General features: G+C 27.3%; 1 protein-coding gene across 1 annotated transcript in view; it reads left to right on the top strand.

The window, feature by feature from the left end:
• Positions 1–25,753, top strand: part of LOC113549324 — a 47,839-nt gene that overhangs the window by 11,041 nt on the left and 11,045 nt on the right. Inside the window, exons 2-7 of the mRNA XM_026950573.1 lie at positions 13,122–13,306; positions 18,652–18,822; positions 19,756–19,928; positions 21,362–21,681; positions 23,767–23,878; positions 25,033–25,424. Coding sequence (XP_026806374.1) covers positions 13,171–13,306; positions 18,652–18,822; positions 19,756–19,928; positions 21,362–21,681; positions 23,767–23,878; positions 25,033–25,424 — 1,304 coding nt within the window. The 5' untranslated portion in view covers positions 13,122–13,170. The remainder of the gene's footprint in view (positions 1–13,121; positions 13,307–18,651; positions 18,823–19,755; positions 19,929–21,361; positions 21,682–23,766; positions 23,879–25,032; positions 25,425–25,753) is intronic.

Here is a 25,753-nt window from a genome sequence, read left to right as displayed (position 1 = left end):
GCGCATTGGCGCACGTAACGGTTCTCAACACGATAAATTTTGACCGTGAACGATGGTTCATTTGTTGTTGTATCCAAAAGATATAGGTATACGTCATATTATTATATTGTTATTTAAAATAATATCATAAAAAAGCTTACTTTTCATTAATTTTCACGACCATTATAGTTCCTATAGTCTTTGTCAAACAAGATATTATATTATATTATATGCAAACGGTATAAGTTTATTCTATAGAGACTATAGCTATAGCTGATATATTAAGTTTATGGGTTTGTAATGTTTGTATACTGTAGAATGTAGACATATATAAATAAAATTATATTAAATAGTGTATACAACATGATTAACGTTCATAAAAATAATAAATTACATCACTTTTTATTTACAATTTATATTATGTTATCGAGTATTATTAATTTATTAGACTATTTGAGTGTTTAAGTTGTACGTTATTATGATTATTTAGTCTAGAATATTTTGTGTAGAAGTATATCATACATTAAAAAAAAAATGGATTAATGTTTAAACTAATTATAAATCATTTATACTAGTATTTATCTTTTCCTTCAAATTATTTTAATGTGTAAACGTAAGGGTATATCAATTAAACATTTTTATTGTAAAATAAATATATTGTTTACGCTCTCTACTACAAATTACAGAATATTAAGATGTTAACTTTAATAAGCTTCGTAAATTGTAAGTTAACAACATTTTAAATTAAAAAGTGACAAATACTTTTAAAATATTACACTTATTAAATAATCTAAAATATGTATATATTAATTAAATACAATTTTATCAATATTTACTAATTACCATGATTTGTGAATATACTTTTTTTAAATAGTAAAACATTAGCAAATAATTATGTAATAACATATACTTCAAACTTGATGGATTTTGTGAATTTGTGATTATATATACTATTTGGAGTACCCACATTATTTCTTATTATTCGTAGTATGTACACATTTACTTAAATAAAAATGTGACTAAAATTACTTTTGTGAAATCTGACATAGAAATGACGCAGCAGGGCTATAATCAATCTACTATAAAGTTTTCTACATTATGTTTTCAACCGTCATACATACATGTACCTATTGTACCTACGTCCTACACTCTATCTGCTAATGCTATGTAATTTTCTAGCACGAATATACGAGTATGTGTACGTATATTATACTATAGTTTCAGTTTTAATAACGCTTGAAATACTTGACCTACCAATATTGTATGTATATCATGGTAATAAAACATTTTAAATTTAGATTAAAAACTGAAACATAATTTATTTCATACACATACTATCTTCTTATCGGATCACAAAAATAATTGAAAAAAAACTAAAGTATACATTAAAAATTTATTTAAATAAATAAATTACGTATTGTAACGTAAAATTATGATGAAAGTACTTAATTTAATTTCTTTATCGTAACGTTGATTGCAATTAAACGTAAGATTTCCACAAATAAGAATAAAATATCTTATTAGTTTTTGTTCCATTTTTACTATTTTGAAAATATTACTCGTAAAAAAATTTCGATTCACACTTTAATAATATTATTGTATATCTAGTTTTAGTATGTTTTTATCGACATAAAAACAGCTAGAGTTTGTTGCCACCGGAAACTCATTTTATTTCACGTCGGCACTGGTGTTGTTTTGAAAATCGTTACAATAATATAGTAAAAAAATCGGTTGTTTCCTAATAGAAAAATATCTCATATGGAAAATGTGTAGTTGAACTAAACGTAATATGGGTTCGGTCATCCAGGAAATTAATATGCTAGTGTGAAAAAAATGATTTAAATTCAGTGACTATACAACGATTTATTACGTATATTTGTGAAGATAATTTGAAGAGCTAACTAAAACACTTAACAACTCCCATGTCTGTCACTTAATAAAATATGATATTTTGTATTCCTATATATTGTATAAACATATAAGTTACATGAAATAATATTCAATTCGTTAAAAAATATAACAAATATGGAACTGAATATTATTATGGCTGTTTAATTGTTGATAAGATAAGACCTTAATATGTATCTCATTATGTTCGTATTAAATGTTTTGTTATTTGTTTTAAAATATTTGAAATTAACTGCATTAAGAAAAATAGAATAAAATAATTATTAGTTATAATTTCTACACTAAAATATTCAGTACATATAAAGTAATATATGGATGTTAAAAATATGTTTTTACCTAAATGATCTTAATACTTATAGTAAAGTATTTATGGTATTTTAAATATTATTGGCTTTTAATATTTCTGTAGTTAACTCCTTAATGTTTTATTCCTTCGAAGAAGCTTTGTTAATATATTTAGTATTTTTGTATGTATATAATTTTAAGTAAACGTTGTTGAAAACCTTTAAATATGTAGGAATATATACACAAAATAAGTACTATTATTTAATTTAAATTTAAATATAGTTAGGTGTTTGCCTGTAAATATATTTAATATATATGCTGTTGATTAAGTTTCTATTAAAACGTCTTAGTATGCAAATTTTAACGTTATGTGTAGTTATATAAATAATTAAGTAATAATAACAAATTCACTACTTAAATTATTAATTTCCATCAATAAAATTAATCATGTACAATTTTTTGATTTTTAATTTATTGGTCATTCAATACATAATACTAATAATAATTTATGTATTATTTATTATTGTAATTGAGATGTTATATATACTGAGGTTATTTGAATAATTACGGCAATTGTTAGTATTACCAATGTTATCATATTAGAAACTTTCATAGCTTGTCCTACCAAACGGAATAATATAAAATCGAGTATAAAATGATTTTCGTTCCATGTTAATTAGTTCTAACCATATAAAGATTTTACTTGCAATATACCTATACTTTAAGCTTAAGGCAACGAAAATGGTTTCATATAACCGCTGTGATATAATTACAAAGTCAATGTTTATTTAAAATAAAATATAAAAAAATTTCCGAGAGCTTAAATATGTTTTATTTCATTTTTGTTTTTGTACTAACTAATGAATAATATACGCGTATATTATGCGTACTTATTACATACCACGTTCCTACGCGATAATTTTTACTGACATTTAGCGATAGTTATCAGCTTATTATTTATTATATTTATATATAATGTATATTACCATGTATTATGTAAACCCGTTGGGGACTATTCATGTCCTGTATTTTAATCTCTAAGTCTAGAGATGTATATTATGTATAAAGTTACATAAAAATATGGGTATACATTTTGTTTACAATCTTCTATATATTTTAAGTATAAGCGCTTTTGCATAGTCAGTTATTGATGACTGTCTGTAATCTGTTAAAATAAATTCATGATCAAGAATTTGAGAACTAAACGAGCGTTTTAGAAATCTCAACCCTCTCGTTCATCTAAAGATCTGTTTCAAAACTTTGCTGGTAAAAATAATTTAATTTTGGGTTAAATACTTAAATATTATTGTATGTCTAATTACATTAGTAGTCCCATAACTACAGATTATATAGTACCAAGAAATGCTGTTCTTGTTTTTTTTCGAAAGACTTTAAATTTATATAAAGGACTTTATGTTTATATGTATATAGCATATACATATAATTATAATTATATAATAATAATCATATACATATGATTGATTCGTATTACCCAATTAATAATATAAATAAATAATAATACAACGTCATTTTGGAGTGGCCGTTGGTTGATTGAAGCTTGAAGCCTATATTATTGGAATTTAACTACGTATATTATGAATGTTCTTATGTCATTGACTTTTTTAACAATTTAATTTATATAATATTATACCCATATTGATTTAAGCCTATTGGACAAAAACAAAAAGCTGTAATAAATTAAAAACGAATATAATAATATTGGTGTTCTATTCAATTTACTGTAATCGAAATGTTTGTAAAGGCTAGAATGACGTATAGTGTATACACTATATACTAATAGGTCATGCTTCAGTTAAATTTGCGTTTGTTTACACTCTTATTTACTCATGACGTATTGTATGTATTATAGGGATATAAACCGATGCGTGACGATCTTTTTGTTGTACTTAAAAGGAATTTGGTTCAAACCACACAAACATGCCCTAGAGACTGTATTTGGATAGGGGTACATTAAAATCTGTTTAATCTTAATATAGTATTATGTAAATTGCATCGACTTATTTGATGTAGACATAGATGGAATAGTTTGATGGATGATATATAAGTCATTAATTTCCGCCACATAGCAAAACAGAAACATTTAGGGGAACATTTACGCATTACATAGTTTTTATAAGCTAGATAATATTATTGTCTATAAAGTTAATCAATATTGTGAAGACAACTGTAAATCCCTAAAATACGATATCACTTTAATTTTTTATTAAGATTTTTGTTTTCATTAAGATAATGAACAGTATTCCTTTAACCTTTTTTTTTAAATAACGTGGAAACTTTGAGTTAGAAATACATGTTATGTGATTTCTTTTTTACTATTTTATTGTTTAATTATTAAAAATAATAAGTTTTATTTTACTCTTTTATGGAGTGAAATAATCAATAACCTAAAAAATTATCTATTGTTACTTACATTTTATTCTACGTAAAATTAGTTTGATACACTTTCTCTTAAAGGTCTGTTTATTAATACATAATACGTATTAAACCACGAAACCGTTGTAATGCTCCACCGAACATTACAGTAAAACAATATTTATCACATTTCTAATAGGTATATTATAGATAATAATTATTAACAAAAGTTTTTAGAAGGTAGAATACATTTTTTAATTTTACTGATGTCTAAAAGGTAAAAACAGTATGAATATACGATAGAAGTATTATTCAATCTATAAATTCTTTCATCCGTATTTGTTGATACTTTATAAGTATAATATATAATATTAACTATCTAATTTAATTTTTATAAAATAGGTATGTTGAATTATTCAAAAATGTATATCACAAGATTGTTTTTAGTTTTTACATATTATAAATGATCGAGACATTGTTGTATACAATTTGCTATACATTTTAATATTAATATATTTAGTAATTACATATTTATTCGTTATTGTGTTAAATAATACAATTAATAAAAAATTATCAAAAGAAGAGTAGTTTATAAAAAACTAATAAAATAAAACAACTTTAAACCCATCTAAGCTGACCTCTCTCCATTAAACTAGGTCAGAAAGTCCTTAGAATAGATCATCGATCGAAGTGTTAAGTGCTAGTTTTGCTTCGAGCGCTTTAATAAAAATCAAAATAATCCCTTATTAATGATTAAATTTATTCATAAAGTAGGCTACAGTTTTTACAATAATAAAAATGTCTATTATAAATAGAGTGATAAAGTGTAAAACCAAATATAATTTTAATTTTAATACTTTTTAATGTCTGTCAAATATTTTATTGTGCAATATTTTTTTTAATTGAAAATAGGAAATTAACAATCTGTAAAAATAAATACAATGTATCATAATAATAATAATAATAATAATAATAATAATAATAATTTAATAGTTAAATGCGATATTTGAGGGAAGGATGAGACGGGAAGACCGGGTAAGGAAAGCACTCAGTGGCAACACTCCAAAAGGGTGAAATATTATACAATAATTTTTATATGTAGTTAAATAGTGATAAAAACGATGTGATTAATACTTAATAGTTATGAATAAGTAATAAATATGTTTTGCCTAATGTTTCCACATTTGGTTGACAATATTTTTCAAGCCTTGAACCTCTGTCATGAGTATTTAGGTAACAATATTTTATTATAATTTATAAGTTATTTTATTATTCCATTAAAAAAGGAAACCCTAAACCCTAAAGCCTTTTGATGCATATAGGCACATATGATGCCATGAACTAAAAGTATATTTATATGTATTCCATATCGTTACCACATTATTTCTTTAATTGGTCACATTGTCAGTAAGCACATATTGTGTATGATAAAATAATGTAAAAATGGGACCTTATATGCTTGATGGCACATATTATGACGCCATGTGCAATTAAAAAGATATCAGGCAAAAAAAAATTTTGTGTATCAAGAGAGGGTAAAATGTTAATTACATTTTAGTTGTATAATAAAAACTGTACTACTGTTTTACACAGCAATATAGCATAATTTTTTTAACATTGAATAGTGAACATTCATTGTTAAATAAATATTACACATCAAATGAAAAAGTGAAAAAATATAGATTGCTGATTTAAAATTAAAATTTGATAGAAATTTAACCAGACAACAAAAAATATAAAATGTATTGATAAAAAAAGCTTATATACTTTTCAAAATAATGGGCGTCTTCATTGTTAAAATAATCTTATAATATTTCGATAATTACTGGCTATAGGTGCGTATAATGTCTTAATGTCTATCTAGTGACTATCATGACGTTAAAAAACATATTATAATAGTAGGTATGTATAATTTAAAAAAATTATATTATATAATAATTTAAACGACACTTTTATTTATTGTAATCAATGGTACACTAATACTATGGGTGTTACACACAAGTACCCGTACAATTGTACAAAACGTATACATTTATAAGCGCTTCGCTTTGATTTGAAATTATTGTAATCATAGGTTTTTACCAATCCGAGATATCTCTAAAGTAATTTTGTTTGTTTTCCGTCCTTGGAACAAGGATATAAAAACGAAGTATGATGGTATATCGTGTATTATGTTATTTTATTATTATACAGGTATGATTTAATTTTTCATAATTTACCGTTAGAGAAGCAAGTAACAGAAACGACGATGACAACAATAATATAATGACATCACGAGGAAACGTAAAAGATATTAATAATAATATTTATGATTTATGACATGTGCAGTTTCCTTTTTTTATGCTCCCTGAGAACAACGACGAGAAATCTTCACCCAATGCCGTATAGTTGTGTATGTATAATGGTATACAGGATATTCGAAAAGTTTAAAGGTTTTATTTATGTATATTTTATAATACTCGTATAAGCGTGTATATGTACGAATATACCGCAAAGCGTTTCCTACTAAAAAAACACCGATTATGATGCATGCACGTCTGACCACGACGGTGGCAAGACGGATATTATATATAAATACCTGGTAATAGTTATCTGGTATATGTATTATAATAATTGTAGTTCCGTTCGCGTCTGTCGTCGTGCAGGTCTACGATCGCGGTGGCGTTACGCCCACCACCGGGACGATTCGTCTAATTCCGACAGAACACTACGCGTGGGTTGGTGAAAGATGGTTAGTAAAGGTCGATGCGGTGTAACCGTTGACTTGTTGTTCATGTTGTTATCTAAAACTGAGTAAAACGATGCGCGTTCGACCCGATTTCGAAATCGGCGGGCCGAAATAATGATTGCCGCCGTCGGTACATCTGCCGCCACACAACGTCTCACGACCATGACGGAGGTGTGTATATAGGCTACACTACCTAAATGTGTATATTATTATATAATATTATACAAGATGGTTCACCAACCATCATACAATCATTCCAGTTTTTTCCTCAAATAAAAAATTTATAAAAATTTTCGATTTTTGGAATTTTTAAATATACTCAAGGACCATAAAGATAGTTCAGATTATAAATTTTGAGTTAAGTACATCAAAAATAAAAATAAATATCCTCTAAATAATTTACAATAAAATTAAAGGGTTCTTATTTGAAAGGTGAAAGTGCATATCCACATAGCATTCCTTAAATAGTATAAAAAATCTCAAGAATTCAAAAATATGGTCTTTAGGTATACTTAAAAATTCTAAAAATTAGATTTTTAATAACAGCATCATTTAAAGAAAAAAAAGGGTAAGCGTGCTTGGTGAATAATTACCCTGTATACCTGTAGAGAAGCTACTGCCGGCTTTGTACACGACGATATTTCACAATGACTGTAAAATTACCACCGCTGGCAAGTTTTTATCTCCCGAGCTCTAGTTCTAGACTTCTAGTGGAAAATCAAATAATATTTTGTCCGAGACAGTTAAGACAGTTTTAAAAATAATGAGAAGTTAGTTCGACAATAATTTACTGAAGTTAATTAATAAATGCAAGTGCATTGTGTACAAATGTGAAATCAAATAGGTGTTTATTTATATCTTTTCTGCCTATAGTTATTTAATAACATCAGATATATTATTTCGATTTTTGAGTTTAAGTTGAAAATAGTTAAAATTTCGTCAAAAACAGATTTATTTGTAAATATTAAATTTTATTTGCCAATTTTTTAATTAGAACAAAACTTTTTATACAAAAATGGTTTTTAAAAAATACTACTTTACCCCAATCTATCGAAAAAAAGGAAATTGTATTAAGCATATGTGTATATTACCAAAAGTGTTACATTTATATTATATTTATATTAATTAGATTATACATTTTAATTTTAAATTATACATTTATACAATTTAGACTATACATTTTAATATTTTGTAATATATTCACATATACGTATTAATTAAAATATACATTTTATTTTAGTTTTGAATTATACAATTATTATTATTTTATTCTTATTATATACTATATATTTTAAAATACATATTGGGTGGGGGGGATAAACAGTGTCCGACGGAATCGATACAAACTTTTTTCCTAAATAGGTAGTTTTGGCAGAATCAATAATTTCCCTACTATAATCCAACTAAAATATTTAGTTATATCTCTTATCGTAAACATATTGTATATTTACAATTTGTAATTAATAAAATTTATTTGTATTTGAATAATAAATAATAATAATAATAATATAAATAAGTATCTAAAAAGAAAAATTAAAGTTTTTTAAAGTCTAAGAATAAAAATTTAAAATTTGGGTTCACATTGGAATTTTAGTGGCTTATTTGTCAAATAATTACTGGTTTCGTGTAAAAAAAATAAAAAAGAACAAAAAAAAAAAAATGAATTAAACGCAGAACACTCAATTGTTTCTATTTTACAACCCTTCAATGAATTTATAATACCTGCAGGTTATAGTTTGTCTTTATAAACTTTAATACAATATTTTAACATTAATTATTTTCAATATACAAAATAAGTTACTATTTCATTTGCAAAAATAATGAAATAACTATGTAAAGTTAAATATTTATTTTATATTTTGTATCTTTCATGAAAGTCGTAGCACAAATATTATTTTTTGTAGGAAAAGCTTGGACCAAAAAAGTTAACCGCTGTAGTTTGTAAAATGTTATATGTTATTATATATCGAGTGATATTTAATTATTAGCCGTAATTTTTTCAAGTAATATAAATTTAATTAATTAAAGATTTGAAAAAAAATGCTGAGGTTTCAAAAATCAAATTATTTCTTTGTCCACAAATTGTACAGTATACTTATCTATACACAGATAAAGGTATAAAGCGGATTAAAATTATCAGCGAGGGAGGAAAGTTGGTTTTCAATGGGTCGCGTGAATGATACTTGATTACCATCATGTCCCCTCGGTAAAACAGTATATACTTATATATATATAATCCCATCATACGACTTCCAAGCCACTGCGCGTTAAACTTTAAACGTTATCTTTTTTTGTGTATGCATGTCACTGATTTGGCGGCGGCCATTATGTTGAATTAACTAACACGTGTTGGTACTTGTTGAATACAATCGTGAACTGTGCAGTGAACTACCATTCAGAAATAAAAAATCTAAAACCATACAGTTCTCAACAATTCATCAAAATCGTATAATATATATTATACGTTATCATTTTATCAAATTAAACAATAAAATCAATAGGAGATGCACGAATAGTTGACGCAAAGGGATCGTTTGTACTAAATAAGGCACGTAAATAATATTAATAAGAAGAGTAGTAGTGACTTTATATGTTTTTGAAGTCTAATGTATGAACAAATTCATTTTTCTAACATCAGACAGTATTTTTCTCATACAATTTTGGAACAAAATTATAATTGACTTGAAATATTATTCAAATCAAGTTCAAAAAGTTATTAGGTTATTTTTTTAGTTATTATCTTAAGTTTAGTTATTTAGTTAGTATTTATTTCTTTTTATTTGATACATATTTCAAGTTTTGTTCTTTTTTTATAACTTTTATAGCTACTAATTTTTAATTTCAATATGGAGCCGAGTATTTTTTGGAAAATATTAATTTTTTAATAATAATAAAATGTTCAGTATAAGTTGTAATATTTTTTTATTAATAATGATAATTTATAAGTAATAAATGGAGGAATTAATATAATTTTAGGCTTCAAGACGTATATCAATTTCTAATATCTTCGAAATAATATCTTCTATCAAAATTGTCTTTAAATATAATATATTTAAACTGATTTTTTACCTTAAAATATTGCCAAAAACACTTATTTCATCTTCTGTGGTTGTAAATAATGAACTGCGCTTATATTTGTTGAATTAACGCTTAATATACCCATTATTTGTTTTATCATTATTAAAATAATTTGAATGTATCACCAGCGTATTAAAATATTATTTCTTTTTTTACTTAACAAAAGTACAAGACAAATCATGTTTACGTAAAATAACTAAAATAACTTAAAATTTAGTTAGTATAGTTAAATTACCAATCATATAAGTGTCAACTTTATTATATGTAATAAGAAATTGTTGTTGCAAGTATTTTTTTTTTCAAAGTTATTTAGACCGGGATTTTTTTTTTTTTTTGAAGATATTTAAACATAAGACTGGTCATCAAAACGTTATACTATAAATAATAACTAATTTGTTTTAAATAATTTTTGTATTTTCAAAATTTACTAATTATGAAACGAATAACAAAAAGATTATCACTAAAAATAGTATATTATTTCTGGAACAAGGGGCAAAAAAAATAATATGCATTTTCAATTCTATTTACACATTCAAAAACGTATATTGTTCCTATGAAAAAATTAATTAAAAATATTAAATCACAGAAGTCGACACTTCACTACTGTTTTATATAGTAGTACTCTATTGTTATCCAAGTGCATGGTATGTAGTATGTACGCACTACATAAATGTATGGATGGAAACTAAGCAAATCAGCCCCGCGGAAGCAAATCACCGATGGCGCATGATGTGCCACACGTACGTACACTACGTACAGCGTACATAATTATTAATAAAATAATCCAATACTGTATTAATGTGCATAGCATAATCACGCGTAATGTCTGCATGTATTATTATGTACTATTGATATAATCTTATGACTTACTTCCAAACGATTTTTGTATTTTATCGATTTTACTATGATGATTTGAAAATGATAGTATTTAAAATTTTTAAAAACTAAATAAAATAAATATTAAATTCAAATGATTCAATCCATTTTATATTTTAGTAAAACCATCTTTAATTATTATACTTATTACCTACTTATATATATATTTATTCGTATATACCTATATATTTTTAATTGTTCAGAAACGACTCATTCAAATTTTGATTTAGATATGTCAAAATGTTAAAAAAATCATATATTGTTGGTTATTATTTGAAAAAAAAAATAATTTTGAATTACCATATGACACTCCTTAAATGATTTTAAAAAATCTAAATAATTATGAAAATTTAACCCTTTAATAAAAATTGCAAAAATCAGAATTTGTATAAATGAATTATTAAAATGAAAAATAGTGAATCACTTATTTGTGTAAGAGGCCATTGACGTAGCGTATATACCTATACAAGTATAGACAGGTTTGTGTACTGCATGCCGTCCGACGTCGTGTGATGCGATGAATAATATTATTGTTCACAATCTGTGAACGGGTTAAAAGCACGCGCGTACAATACCGTGTGATAATCGTCTGAAGCGGTATTCCCCTCCCCTTAATCACATACACGTTCATTCATTACTACGACCTTTCCATCACGCGGTTATTCGGTTCCCATAGATCATCGTGGTCGCCGTCGCCGTCGAGCGAGTCCGTTCGATCATAATTTCTGTGTGACGTGTTGTGCAGGTACAAGTTGCACCGTACAACACAGTTACCGTGTATAATAATAATATTATATTAATTGATCTATGTTGCGGCGAAGCAGCGTACACGGTAAACACCGAGTGTGTCCAATTCAGAATAATAATAATATTACCGGAGTTGAAATAGTGGGTATCGGTATCACAATAAACCATATACGATGTATTATAACTTATAAATATAAATATAATGATGATACTTTAATGAGCATAAATTATTGTGTACATGGGCGTATTTCTGCAGTTGAATTTTGTAGAATCAAATTTATACTTAATTCGGCCGCCGAAAAATAAACTAATTGAGTCTGAAAAATAATACGTAATTACATTTTACAGACTTAGAACTGAACTAGGAATATTATCGGACGGAATTCAGCCATAAATATAATTCCAAATCTGGGATTGAACTGTTGAACTCTCAAATATAAAACAGGTTATAGCTGTATTTAAACCGATTGTAAATAATATATTATAATATAGGCATATTCAATGAGTGTTAAATCTTTCACATATATATAATAGGTAAATGTAAAGCATAATATTACCTATATATGTATATAATATGTGACTGCGGGTAAAATTTCGGTGACCGGAAACTGGAAAAACGTGCGAAGAGAATAAAAAACAAATAAATAAAAGGGGTTGTGTATATTATATAATATTATTTAGAAATAGAAGAATGACATAATACGATATTTTTACCGACGGACAAATGCATTTAATATATTTAATACAACGAAAAACAAAAATATTATTTTTTTTAAGCAATGTCATACAAAGACGAAAACGGAAAAATAAAAATGAAGCATTCCAAGGTACATTATGTACAATACATCCATATATTATATGTATGATGTACACCTCGCCGTCGTACTGTGTCCATCCTATAGTCGTTTGTCCCTATATAATAATAATAATAATAATAATAATAATATAAAATATCAAACCTCCCACGTATACGACGTTAACGTGTATAACGCACGTCTACGATACACTGCAGGTCATCGTCGCATTATATTACGTTATATTATGACATGGCACGCAGGAGGGTGCGTTCTCCTTTTCGATTTGGAATTAACACGTTCATTTTTCGTTATATTATTATTATTACATCGTCATGTGTGCATTGTTCCAGGTCACAAGTCCGGCGGCGATGCATCCGGTATTCAGTCTGAGCCAGTGACATGGCCACGTTGTCGTCAGCTTGCAGCAGTTACGTACGCCAACAGCCCGGACAACCTTTAAAAACGCTAAACGTCACGAACGCCATTCTCCGGACGGACAAAGGACAGGCATCGTCGTACCGGCCACAATGCACTGGTGAGATTATTATAATATTTAATGTTATTATCTTAACATTGTTATTACTATTAGGTAGGAATTATACGTAGAGCCACAGAGGTATATTATATAAATAATATTATTTTAATTGTTATTTGTTATTATATCATTTATATCTTTGCCGTTTACAAACTCACGTTTTTTTTAATCTACGAGTATATGCTCTTCATCTTTCTTTCATCTTAACCACTTTTGTTTAATGAACGGATTGCATAATCTGTCGAAATGGATACGTATAATTTAATAATACACACACCACGTGTTGAGCATATGACATACTAAATTAAGTAAACTATATGGAAAATGCGTTATAGTCCATAAGTCTAATGCGTGTACAGTGTACTATTGTGTAAACTCGAGTTTGCATTCAAAACAAAACAAGTGCTATGTACTCAAAATTTAGATTATAAGCAACAACAGGGGTAAAAAAAAATTAAATTTCCCATTTCCATAACTAGTTACCTAATATTATGCTATGTAAATTTGAATCCTATAATGTTCTTCAGGTTATCGGCATTACTTAAATATTCATAGTATTTTATAGTACGGTACAATAATAAATTACTATATGAGACACTTAATGTGCTGTGAGAAAGTTACAGATAGATATCAGATAACAAAAACTAATTTGTTCAATAGTAATAAATAACTATTAATGAAATATAATAGTCGTTATATTTCATTTATTGCCTGTTTCTAAGTAAATATTTGTATAATACTACTTTTAAGCGTATATTCCTACTGCTTGTAAAAATATAAAACTCTTATGTAAATGCCAGTGACTTATTTACTCGACTTAGAAATGGGTGAAATAATGTTATTAATATTATTACCGTTATTACTATGATTAGATAGTATAATACCATAATAATTGTATTGTTCAACAACCTTCAAAGACACGTTTACACCGCCACTAATAGTCAATTATGTATCCATTACTATGATATCTACAAGATAAGGTAGAGGAGACCCACGAAAAAAGTGAATAGGTTAATTAGAGTCGTCAAAATATAGATACCTATAGTACCTTAATACTAACATTACTCGTATTTACACATTTAGGTACTTTAAAATACTTAACAAAATTAAATGTTTCGACTTTTGACAATTAAAATAAGAAACTATTAACAGTAAAATAGAAATTTATAAAATATAAAAATAAAAGACTAAGTGAAAACAATAAATTAAACTATATTACAATTTTCGTATACATTTTTTCTGACGTTATTTAATGTTAATAAAAATCACAATTCGAAACTACCCTAATAAATTTATCTTTTTTAAAATAAAATGAAAATAGCATATGTAATCAAAGATACACCACAAAGGATATTGGGAAACATTGGGAGACATGTCAGGTAAAAAGAGGAAAATGTGGTTTGATAACAATTTAAAAAAAAATGGCTTAGAAATAAAGGAAAGACACGTCTTAAGGTGATACAGAATCTAAGTAACCAAAAATAAAACAACTCCAGCAATTAACAAAGAGAAGGAAAAATAACTAAGAGAATATTTAAGAGACTATAGAAAGAACAATGAATTACAGAAATGTCAGAAATACAAAACAACAACAACAAAAATAATATAAAAGCTATCTTTGAAAAAGTGAAGAACCTAAAACTAGCGGGTTACTACCGGCTGAAAACAACAATGGTGATAAAATATGATGGAACCATTTTAATAGATAAAAATAAAATAACGAATGAATTTAAAAGTATGTATGAGAAGATATTAAATCAACCGGAAAATAGGAAGGGCTGCAACACTATAATTTAATATAACAGTGGAAGAATAATTATGCTTAGAAAATATTAATTTAAATATCTTGTAAAAATTTCAAGTCTACGCATATTGATTTTTGATTAACAATAAAAAACAAAATGGATTTTGTCGAAAACTGATTTTATGTAGATATTCCCAAACTTTGTATATTATTTTTGTTTTTTCATTATTTTGAAAAGTACTGAGAAATTTTTTCTACTGGATCCAATTTGTTATCGAAAACCAACTTCGAAGTTGAATATTGGAGTATTTTTTTCTATTATATGAATAGTGTTTTCAGAAACAAAATAAAAACATACATCAATAAAAAACCAATGTAATTTTCGCTCTGCTTAAAACCTAATATAAATAATATACAGTTCAAGCAATAATTGCCATACTAATGTCAATTAAGGCATAAAGTACATAAATAAAAATTACAACCAAATACATATTATTTCTAGTAACTCGTTAAGCCCCCTCAGTAATGTAAAAAACAAATTTAATCCTAGTGATATAGCAATACAAAACAGACTAGAAGAATAAAAAATAAAAAAAACAATAAAATTATAGTCCTAATCTGGATTCCTAGACACATAGGAATAGTCGGCAACGAAAAGGCAAATAGACAAGCCAAACTAGCTACCCGCTCTCCAGACTAACATTATTTAGGTAAAAATTTTCAACTACGAAGATGTAAAAACAAATAAAACCGAACTAAACAAATGGCCAAAAGATGGAAAAGAAACCCAAATATTACACATGGATATTTGATAGCAAAATATGACCTATCAATGTGCCAATCATGCTGCACAATGCTCACTAACAGACACATATTCGAGGAGTACAAAAAATACTAGAAACAAAGAGAGAAATTCAACATGAGCTACCTGATTGGAACAATTCTAGGTTCGAACCCAAACAATGAAACAAACACAGTTGAATTATTTAAATTAATCAATTAAACAATGTATTGTTTGAAAAACTTTTAAAATCTAACACTAAACCATTTATAAATCGGCAGATTTTGTGTCATAGTCAATAATGAAGTTATATAGATACAGTGGGGTTTTCGTTCATTTTACGTGTTCGATAATTTAGCTTATTCTACAATTTATGAGGTTTTGATAATTTCTTCGGTCATTACTCATTAGTCTTCACCCATCAGCTATCGCTGATGCATTTTTTGGGTGTGTTTTTTTATTACGTATTAGTATTAATAAGTGTGTTATTATATTATTTTACCGTCAATTATTTTTATTGTTAATGAATTTTTTTTTTTTTTTGTAAATAAAAATGGATAGTTGGCTAAATAAATCAAACACCATACCAAGATTATTCTCATCAAATATAAATTAAGAAAAATGAATCATTATAATCATTAAATAATTTGTATATATTGGTATTTTAAAGAAAAAAAAATTAAAATTTACAATTTATATAATTTCTTATGGATTATTATTGTCAATATATTATTATTTTTTGGACTCCGTACATTTTTTTTAGGAACATACGAGGTATAGGCTATTGAACAAAATATTTGAGAACCGCTATAATAATGTAGGTATATATAAATATAATGCAAATGGCCTTAAATTTCGAGGCAGAAATTTTATAATTTTAAGTTCAATAAAAAAAAAAAAAATTATAATATTATATTCAAATATTGTTTATATTAATTTTAATTTTCTAGATAAACTTTTCTTCAAACAAAATAATTTAAAATCACTATGCGGTATATATTGAGTAAAATAATTTACAAAACTGTTTATTAATTAATGATAAATTATATAATAATCATTCTTAACTTAATTAAACCTATACCCAATATTTTTAAAAAATGAAATGAGAAAAATAATTTTCACATGTAGTTTGATTATTATTAATAATAATTATTTTTTGTAAAATCGTTAACCTCGGGTTAATATGTTACAGTATTGCCGACTTATTGATATTTAAAATGCTATTCATATTATTCACTTTGGGTTTCCCCATATTAGCGTACACTCGTACTGCACAGATGACAAAGAATAGTTTTAATATTTCAAAACATTTAATCCTAAATTTCAGAAAATACTAAAAGTACTTTATGCAGATATTAGATAATACGATTATAACATGATTATGTATTTTACCTATATTTAAATTTCATTATAAACCGTTCAATATTTAGAAATGAAGTTTGTTAAATTATTAATTTATCAATTTTTAATAGCATTATATTATATAGTATTAAAATATCAAAAAGGTTTAAAAATAATACCTACAGAATATTATATTACTATATAATTATTATCAGCGGCATATTTACAACTTTTTTTGGGGAGGGGGGAGTGATAAGTTTATTACATTATATTATATTTAAGTGTATAAATATTGTCATTTTATAAGATCAAGCTTTCTGTTTTTATTTGCTAAATTATCAATCACTTCATCGAACCTAAATGTTATAACTTATAACTGTCGGTGAATTGATAATAAAGATTAGTTTAGGATAAAGCTGATAAATGTCTACATTCAACAGACACATTATGTTATTGAATCTTGACAAATTAAAAATGTTGTTCAATAAATTATAATGATTGTTTGACAAAAAAAATTCTACCTTGAGAGGGGGGGTAGAAACAGCACCCCTCCCCATAAATACATCACTGGTTATTATAATATATTGTAAACTAAAATATATACAGATTTCCCAGAATGTACACCTATATATATTTTGTACAATTAATACACAAACTTTGTCAAAGGAATCTGACAACAATATTCCAATTTTCGATAATGGATATTGGATATAGCCCCAATATAATACATCTGTTCTTCTGTTAATGAACTGCAAAACATTAATTCCCGGTGAAATTCAATCTTGGCTTTTTCACTATGGATATGCACACGAAAAACCGCAAATTGTGGTTTATTCAATTTCTAACGGTTCAATAAACGATATCACTTTCACTGATGGCCGATGGGACAGGCAATTTGAAAAAAAATCACTTTAATACATATACATACACGTATAGCTTCCGTATCAGCTGCTTCGTTTTCCCATTCAGAGAGGAAGTGCTCAAAATAAGCACTCGCGTAGTTAAATATTGCTTTCCAGTCGGGTGGTCCAAAATACCTGGAGTTCATGGTCTATTAACCTGCACTTGTGTATAATCGTAATGCGATGTCCGCTTGTTTGTGTCGTTGACATGGGGAATCGATATGGCCCGTGCTGCAACACTGAATATGGAAACACTAGGATAATGTATTTTAGTAGTATACCTACAATATCAATGTATACAAAACATAAAACAGGAAGGAAGTCGGAACACTGCAGTGTAGTTTATATAAACATTACGCATAATGTGTGAAGTATTGCCACTCAATGAACAGTGATCCAAAAAACTGCATACCTGTATATAATTTTACATAATAGGTACCTACTAAATATGTAGTATGTTATAGTGTGATACATTAGCTGTATCAAATTACGGCGCATACCTATTATATTTTTAGCCGAAACGGATTTATCAGTTTTATTTTTCAGATAGTTCATATTTTAAAATTTTTGATTTCAGCGAAACGAAAGAGCGCAGTAGAACTATTACAAGAAACAAAATCGCTTTATGTCAAATCGGAAACAGTGCTCGACAGGAAACAAGAACTCAGACGGAGTCTCCGAAGCAGCGGTTCTTCCGACAAGGGCTCGTCATCGCAAGACATAGCTTCCGGTTGTTATAACTATAAAGGTACGGTGCTATAACGTTTTCAAATATTATTAAATTGAATAAAATATCGATTAAATCTATAGTTGTAATATTTCTTAAATTTCCGATTACGTTAAATAAATAACTTTTACCTATGATGTATATAAATAGTATATAGGTTTATCTAAATTACTATATAATATATACAGGCGCAAACGTAGGAAAAAATTTCTAAATGGGGGAATAAAAAAATATTTATAAATATATTAATTACTATATTCATACTGTATTTATTTTAAGTATTTATTATTTACTTGTTACGAATTTTCTACAATATGTCGATAGCGACGATAATTACATTCATCGTCTACATTGCCGCTGAACATTATCAAATTGGAGGCAACTGGTGTTGATTAATTATTTATAACATATCCACTGAATCATAATATTATAGTATAATAATCATTTTATTGTATTTCTCAATTTACAAACCACGGAAAAGTTTTATTATGTGTTGTATACATTTGTAGTTCAGGTAATTTATTTTTTTAATACTAATATTTTGGTTAGGTAAACACCCTCCTCCCAATACGTTCGCCCCTGAATATATAATTATTACTATTTATTATTAAGTACCTCTATAATAATGTATAAAATATTTGAATACCTATTTGTATACCTAAACTTTTAAAATTAAATTTTAAATTTATGTAATTATTATATTTTGTTTCAAAATGATTTTCTTGAGTACCATATTTAATTTAAAAATAATTTTGAGTTGCAATGATAAAGCTAAGTTTAAAACAAAAAACATGTTTATAAAAATTACACAATGTATTGTTTGTTTTCGTGACATATATTTAAATTTGTTGCAAAAACGTATAACTTGATAAAATTGATAAACTAAAATTTACGGCCTAATCGAAAGGAATAAATCAATTAGTGACTTATTATTTATTAGAAACGTCTGCGTAGGTAACTGCTGTAATTGGTCGAGTGGAAGTTTTACTTGTTTGCCGCCACCTAAAAGCCCTCGACTAGTAGCCGGATGTCAAAGAAAGTCCACGGCTGACTCACAGCAACTGCAAAACGATCTCAGACGTCTATTGAATACTGACTCTAAAGAAAATTTATTCGAAGCAACTTCGGTGAGCATTCCACGAAATTTTGATATTTAATATAATTATTTAACTTCTTTTTAAAATTATTAATTCCTTACTAATTATTAGTTAGTTTTCAACGTGTATTATAGACGTGATTCTACGAGTTAATTGCTACTATTTTTAAATAATAATTTATTAGTGACTAATTATGAATAAAATCCAAAGAATAATTAATAATATGTGTAATTAATATTATATGTAATTTTAATTTATAACAAACAATTATATTTCTGTTAAATTTTATACAGTCAAAATGTAATGATTTTTTGTGTAGGCACCTAACCTAGCCTATATATACATAGTATACTTAAATATCAATATAGCAATTTTATTATTTTTTTTAAGTCGTGTAACTTTACAATGCCAGATGACCTATTCCATTTTAGCTGACCGTCTGAATATTTTATAAGCATAAAAAAAAATATTGTGTGAAAAGTCAAAACAACTGATGCGCGAATTTAATAAATTCTCGCAGTAAAAAAAAATTCTTTATCAAACAATGGAGTGCCAAATAATGACATCTGCGCATTGCTGCACTTCGGCCGATTTATTTCGTTTTCACACCACATGGTGAAGTTTCATGGTAGTATAAATAATATATGTATAGGATAATAGGTGTAGATAACGGTCTGAGTTCGATTGACGGCCAGGTTTGGCTACGGTTAAACCTAGGACCTACAAATAAAGTATAAACAATGTACAAATATTATCAAATAAAGCTGATTCAATATTTTTTTTTCAAAAATATCGACCAATATTTTCTGGTTACCATTATTTAATTTAAACGTGTGTAATATAATAATGTACCTATATTAGTTATTACCTGTTCCGAAGGAACATGATATTGATTAAAATTAGCACAGTGAATAAGATTGGTGTTTGATTTACACACAGAGCTAATGTACGGGAGAGTCGGAGGGAGGGCTGAAAAACAAAAACAGTTGTAGACATAAAAATATGGAAAAACTATTTTTAATAAATATTTTAAAATTCGTTGTATTCAGTGCCTTAAGTACTGCGAAATTTTTAGGGGGGCTAATCGTCTGATTTTATTTCATACGTATAATAGGTTACCTACTGTAAATGATTACCCTACAGTAAGAGAATTTCAAAATAAATATATGAAGTTTTTATAATTGTACATAATAAATATACTAAACATCACCCGTGTATTATTTGAGGGTGCTTATTATGGTTATTTTTTCAGGTGGGAGTGGGCGCTAAGACGCTTAGCCCCCACGCTCCCTGTTTGCGTCACTGGTTACATCGTTATATCTATTATGTATATAATTACTTGTTACCTATATTATTTTATAATATACACATACATTCAGTTTATTAATATTGAATATAGTTAATATTAAACAAGTTATAATGATAAACTTAAACTTAGAAAGCGTGTACTTTATTGTCAATAGGTTTTCCTTGACGATGTCATCGTTCCTCCGCCGGTGCAATACCGCCGATCGGTATCGCACAGCCAACAGCAGCAGCAGCATCAACCATGCTGTTGTGGACCATCAGCCACTTGCCACAAATCACTTCCGGATCTCACGGACGTCACGACAACAGCCACGGAAACGATTACGGATGTGTCAACGCCGGCGGTGGCGGCCGGCCCGATCCGCCGTTGCCGTCGTTCAGCGTCTTCGGGATCTGTAGCTGCAGAAGACGATGATGACGACGATGGCGAAGATGACATATTCGAAACCTACTGTAATATACCATCTCCTCAAGGGTAAGGCTATAGTTACAATTTTACAAGCTACACAAAATAGTACCTACTACCTACACAACAACAATTCTGTAGAATATTAAGCCATATGATATGATCCGGAATTGTACCTATTCTCCTGAACGCTTCGATTATATATTTCTGCATTATAGTGGCGGTTGTAAACTACGACCGGTTTGTTTATATGAAATATAAAACTTTCAATTTATGACGGATAACGTTTTTTTATTCAAACTCATTCGACGCTCACTTTGCTTTATATTATTAAATTTTGCTAATTGGTGTACTCAAGGTCTTTTTTTTAGTATAATAAAATACATCCACTTATTATTATTGACATTTGAAAATTTCCATTTTTTTATTATTAAAATTGATAAAAATTATTCACCGTTTAAAAATGCTAGAAAATGTAACACAAATTCCTTGGTAAGCTGTTTATTTATCAATTACAAAATATCAAAAATCTATAGTTATAGTAATTTTTTAAAAATGTTTATACTTAGAATTACGACGGAATTCTTAAATTTTCAAATTGTTTTGTAGTTAGAAATTCAAAACCTTTTTTCTGCTTATATCTAATATTTAAGAATGTAATAAAAGGATCTTTTTAATTTTTTAAACCTTTATTAAAGAAAACATTTTGTATTGGAAAATAAAATACATTTTTTATGATTGTTTGAAGTTCAAATTTCTACATATTTTGAATACTCGCGATTCCCCCATAAAATAACTAATATTCCTCAAACGATTTAAGATATTTTGTTATAAGAAAAAAGCGAATAACCGTATAGGTACATGACATTTATTCCAAATGTTTATAAGATCATTTTCTATAAATGTTGATAAAAATGTTTTAGCTTGGTCAAAAAACTTGAAAATTCAATACTATATAGGTATCCCTAATAAGTTGTTTTTATAGATTTGTAAATATATTTAAAATATATAGGCATAATTTATTTTTGTAGGCATTTGTGAAATTTAAATTTTGAACAATTTTAAATTGTTTTATATTTAAAAATGTATAAAATATCCCAATTTGGCCAATTTTATAGCTATGGTTTTGATTTAATATTAAGTTTTTCATACTATCGAAATCAAACAATTTAAAAATTAGCAGTTCTAGTTCAAATCTAGACGAAATTATATATTTAAACCATGAATAACGATATCGATTAATTTGTTGTTGTTTAAAAACATTAGTGCGGAAATAAATCTTTTACGTTTTACGTATATTATTAGATTTTATACAATCAATGATATTTTTAAATTTAATATTTTCGAAAAATATAAATTCAACTTACAGTATTATTGTATTAATACGAGTACCTAATAGTGAAATAAATTGATTTTACAATACTATATCATTGAATAACAATTTATTACATCCATCACAGTGACTCAGTCGACACTTATTGAGCAGCTTAGCGATACCCTCTTGCCCGTTTTTTTTTATAAATATTTCTTAATAAAATAAATGAATGGTATATACAATTTGCATAAATAATATACATTTTTTATATGAAAAGATATAAAAATACATAAATCACAATATACAGAGTTCGATTTTAAGTATTTAGTATAAGGTATTGAAGAAGAAATAAGGAATTTAGTGGAATAGTAGTCAGTGGAATCAGTAGCCGTATAAAATCGTTTATTATAAACATTTGATTATTTAAGTAAAGTAGGTACTTAAGGCAGTATAAAAACATACCATAGATATTACCGTACATGTATATAGCATACTAATTAAATATTGCTAAAATACTATACTAAATATTTTGATATTTTGATATTTTAATAATACTAGAAATTTTAAATCAGGGATGTTTTAGAGGGAATGGCTTAAGTGGTTCGTATCTAGCTATATCTATTACAATAAATTCAAAGATTTATCCATTTTTATTAAAAGCAATTAAACGTATATGCATATTATATACAATATAATTTTATAAATATTCAAATAATACTGTTAATTATAGTAATGACTAAAAATAAATGAAATATAAATATATATGTATTCGTAACTTATGTTTTAATTTTTTTATAAACATTATTTTTTTTATCTATCATAATTTTCTTTTTCTGCAGATTTGGAAACAAGTCCAGACAAGACGAAACGGATGCGGTCGCCAACGTAACCTCTTTCCCGGATTCGTTGAGCCTAACCAGTTACAAAACGGATGCCAGATGGCAACAGTCTGTAAGACATTTTATCCACTTCTCTTATAACGTGTATACTTAATATATTATATATAATATAAGTACATTCACATTTATACTTTACTAACTATATTTTATTCACACACACACGACCGTAATTATTATCTGTAGTCGTACTAGGAATGCTAAGATTATGTCATAGTACTGGTTTAAAATGTTTGTATCATAACCTTTTTTTATTATTATCCAATTCAAATTTATTTTTATAAAACAAAAACTTGATACACGTTTCGTATCATCTGCTTTTTGGTTCTTTCTTCGAATTTAGAGGTCTCTAAAATAATATGTAGATATAAAACTATGGAAGTTTTCAAAACACTTTTAAACATATACAACATATACCCGGGTGTACATATTAAGAGGACGCTACACTTGTATGTGTTGTCTCCGTATGTGTCTTACACACGTACGACGTAGACAAAACGTGTTTATGCAGTCTAACTAGTACTCGTTCAATTTTGGTTCTAAGGTAAATACGAGTACCTATTTTAAAATTAAAAGATTTCAATATTTTGGAGGGCAAAACATTGAGTTTTTTAAAAAAAATTAAAAATGTTAAGATAGTTTAGAATGAAATTTTATCAGCAGTTAAAAGTCAGAATTTAAATTAAAACCCAAACGTCAAAATTAATTTAAACAATTATTATTTTTTAATTATATACTTATATTTATTGATATAATGGTATATTATTGAAGATGAATACATATGTTTACGAAATTGTAATAATAATAATAATAATAATAATAAAAAATACTGACAGTCTAAACTAATATAATTTTCTATTATTTATAATAAAAATATAGGTACGGTATTATATGGGATGTGTGATGGTTTTTTGGTTAAATACGACGTGTTTCTCGATATATTATATGTGTATTTTTTAAAAAATAAAATCTATAAAAACGTTTATAGATCTTACAATATATATCGTATTTGTATATCATAATAATTATATATAATAGCGATCGTGTGCAATTTTTAGAACAGAAATAAAATACATACATATTCTAATGTATAATATATAAATATTGACATAGAAATATGATATATACCTTATGCGCAGGTATATATATAATATTATATAATTCATAAGCATATACCATATACGAACGTGTGTTTTTTTTCTTCGAAAGGCTCACGGAGGGACCGGAAGTTCGATCGAAGAGGAAAATGACGACGAAGTCGGTGGCGTTTCCCCGCGCTCGTCCGCGTCACCGGTCAAGTCTACCGTGTCGCATGGCCGTTGGCGTCCACATACCGCTGGAGCGGCGACAGCGGCGATCGGTGAACAAGAACAATCGCCACCCGCTGTTCCACTACGTCGACATCAATTGCCGACGACGGCGACCGACGAGTTCCGCGGCCGGCCGATACTACGCAGCAAGTCGGACGTGGGTCACCGGGCGCCCAATTTGCTGAGTCTATTGCCGGCGGCGGTAGCTAAGGTCGACGATCGACACGAATATGATCCCAATCAGTTGGAGAACTTTTTCGGTCATCTAGGTCTCGATCCCGAGGAGTACAAGTGAGTGCTTCAGACACGGAAATTTAATATTAATATTATGCGATGGCATGCGCACCAGCAGCGTGCAGGGAAGAACTCCCCGCGGGATGCTAAAATTAGTTTTCATTCATTACAATATGATATAGTTGCGGGAGCCGGAAAAACCCCTAGCGGTATTTCGTGTAATTTACTAAAGCCCATTTGGGCTCGGTAACTCGTGGCGGAGCTGTAGGCTTGTGACTGCTGCAGCCGCTGCAGGGGGTGTTATTTATACATATTATTAATTATTATCATATACATAGGTACGTCTATATAGTAACCATCTCCCCCCTCGAACACACACACACACA

Source organism: Rhopalosiphum maidis, chromosome 1 (genome assembly GCF_003676215.2).
Source record: "Rhopalosiphum maidis isolate BTI-1 chromosome 1, ASM367621v3, whole genome shotgun sequence".
NCBI lineage: Eukaryota > Metazoa > Arthropoda > Insecta > Hemiptera > Aphididae > Rhopalosiphum > Rhopalosiphum maidis.
Note: the sequence above shows the minus strand (reverse complement) of the source record. Positions and strands in the feature narration are given on the sequence as shown.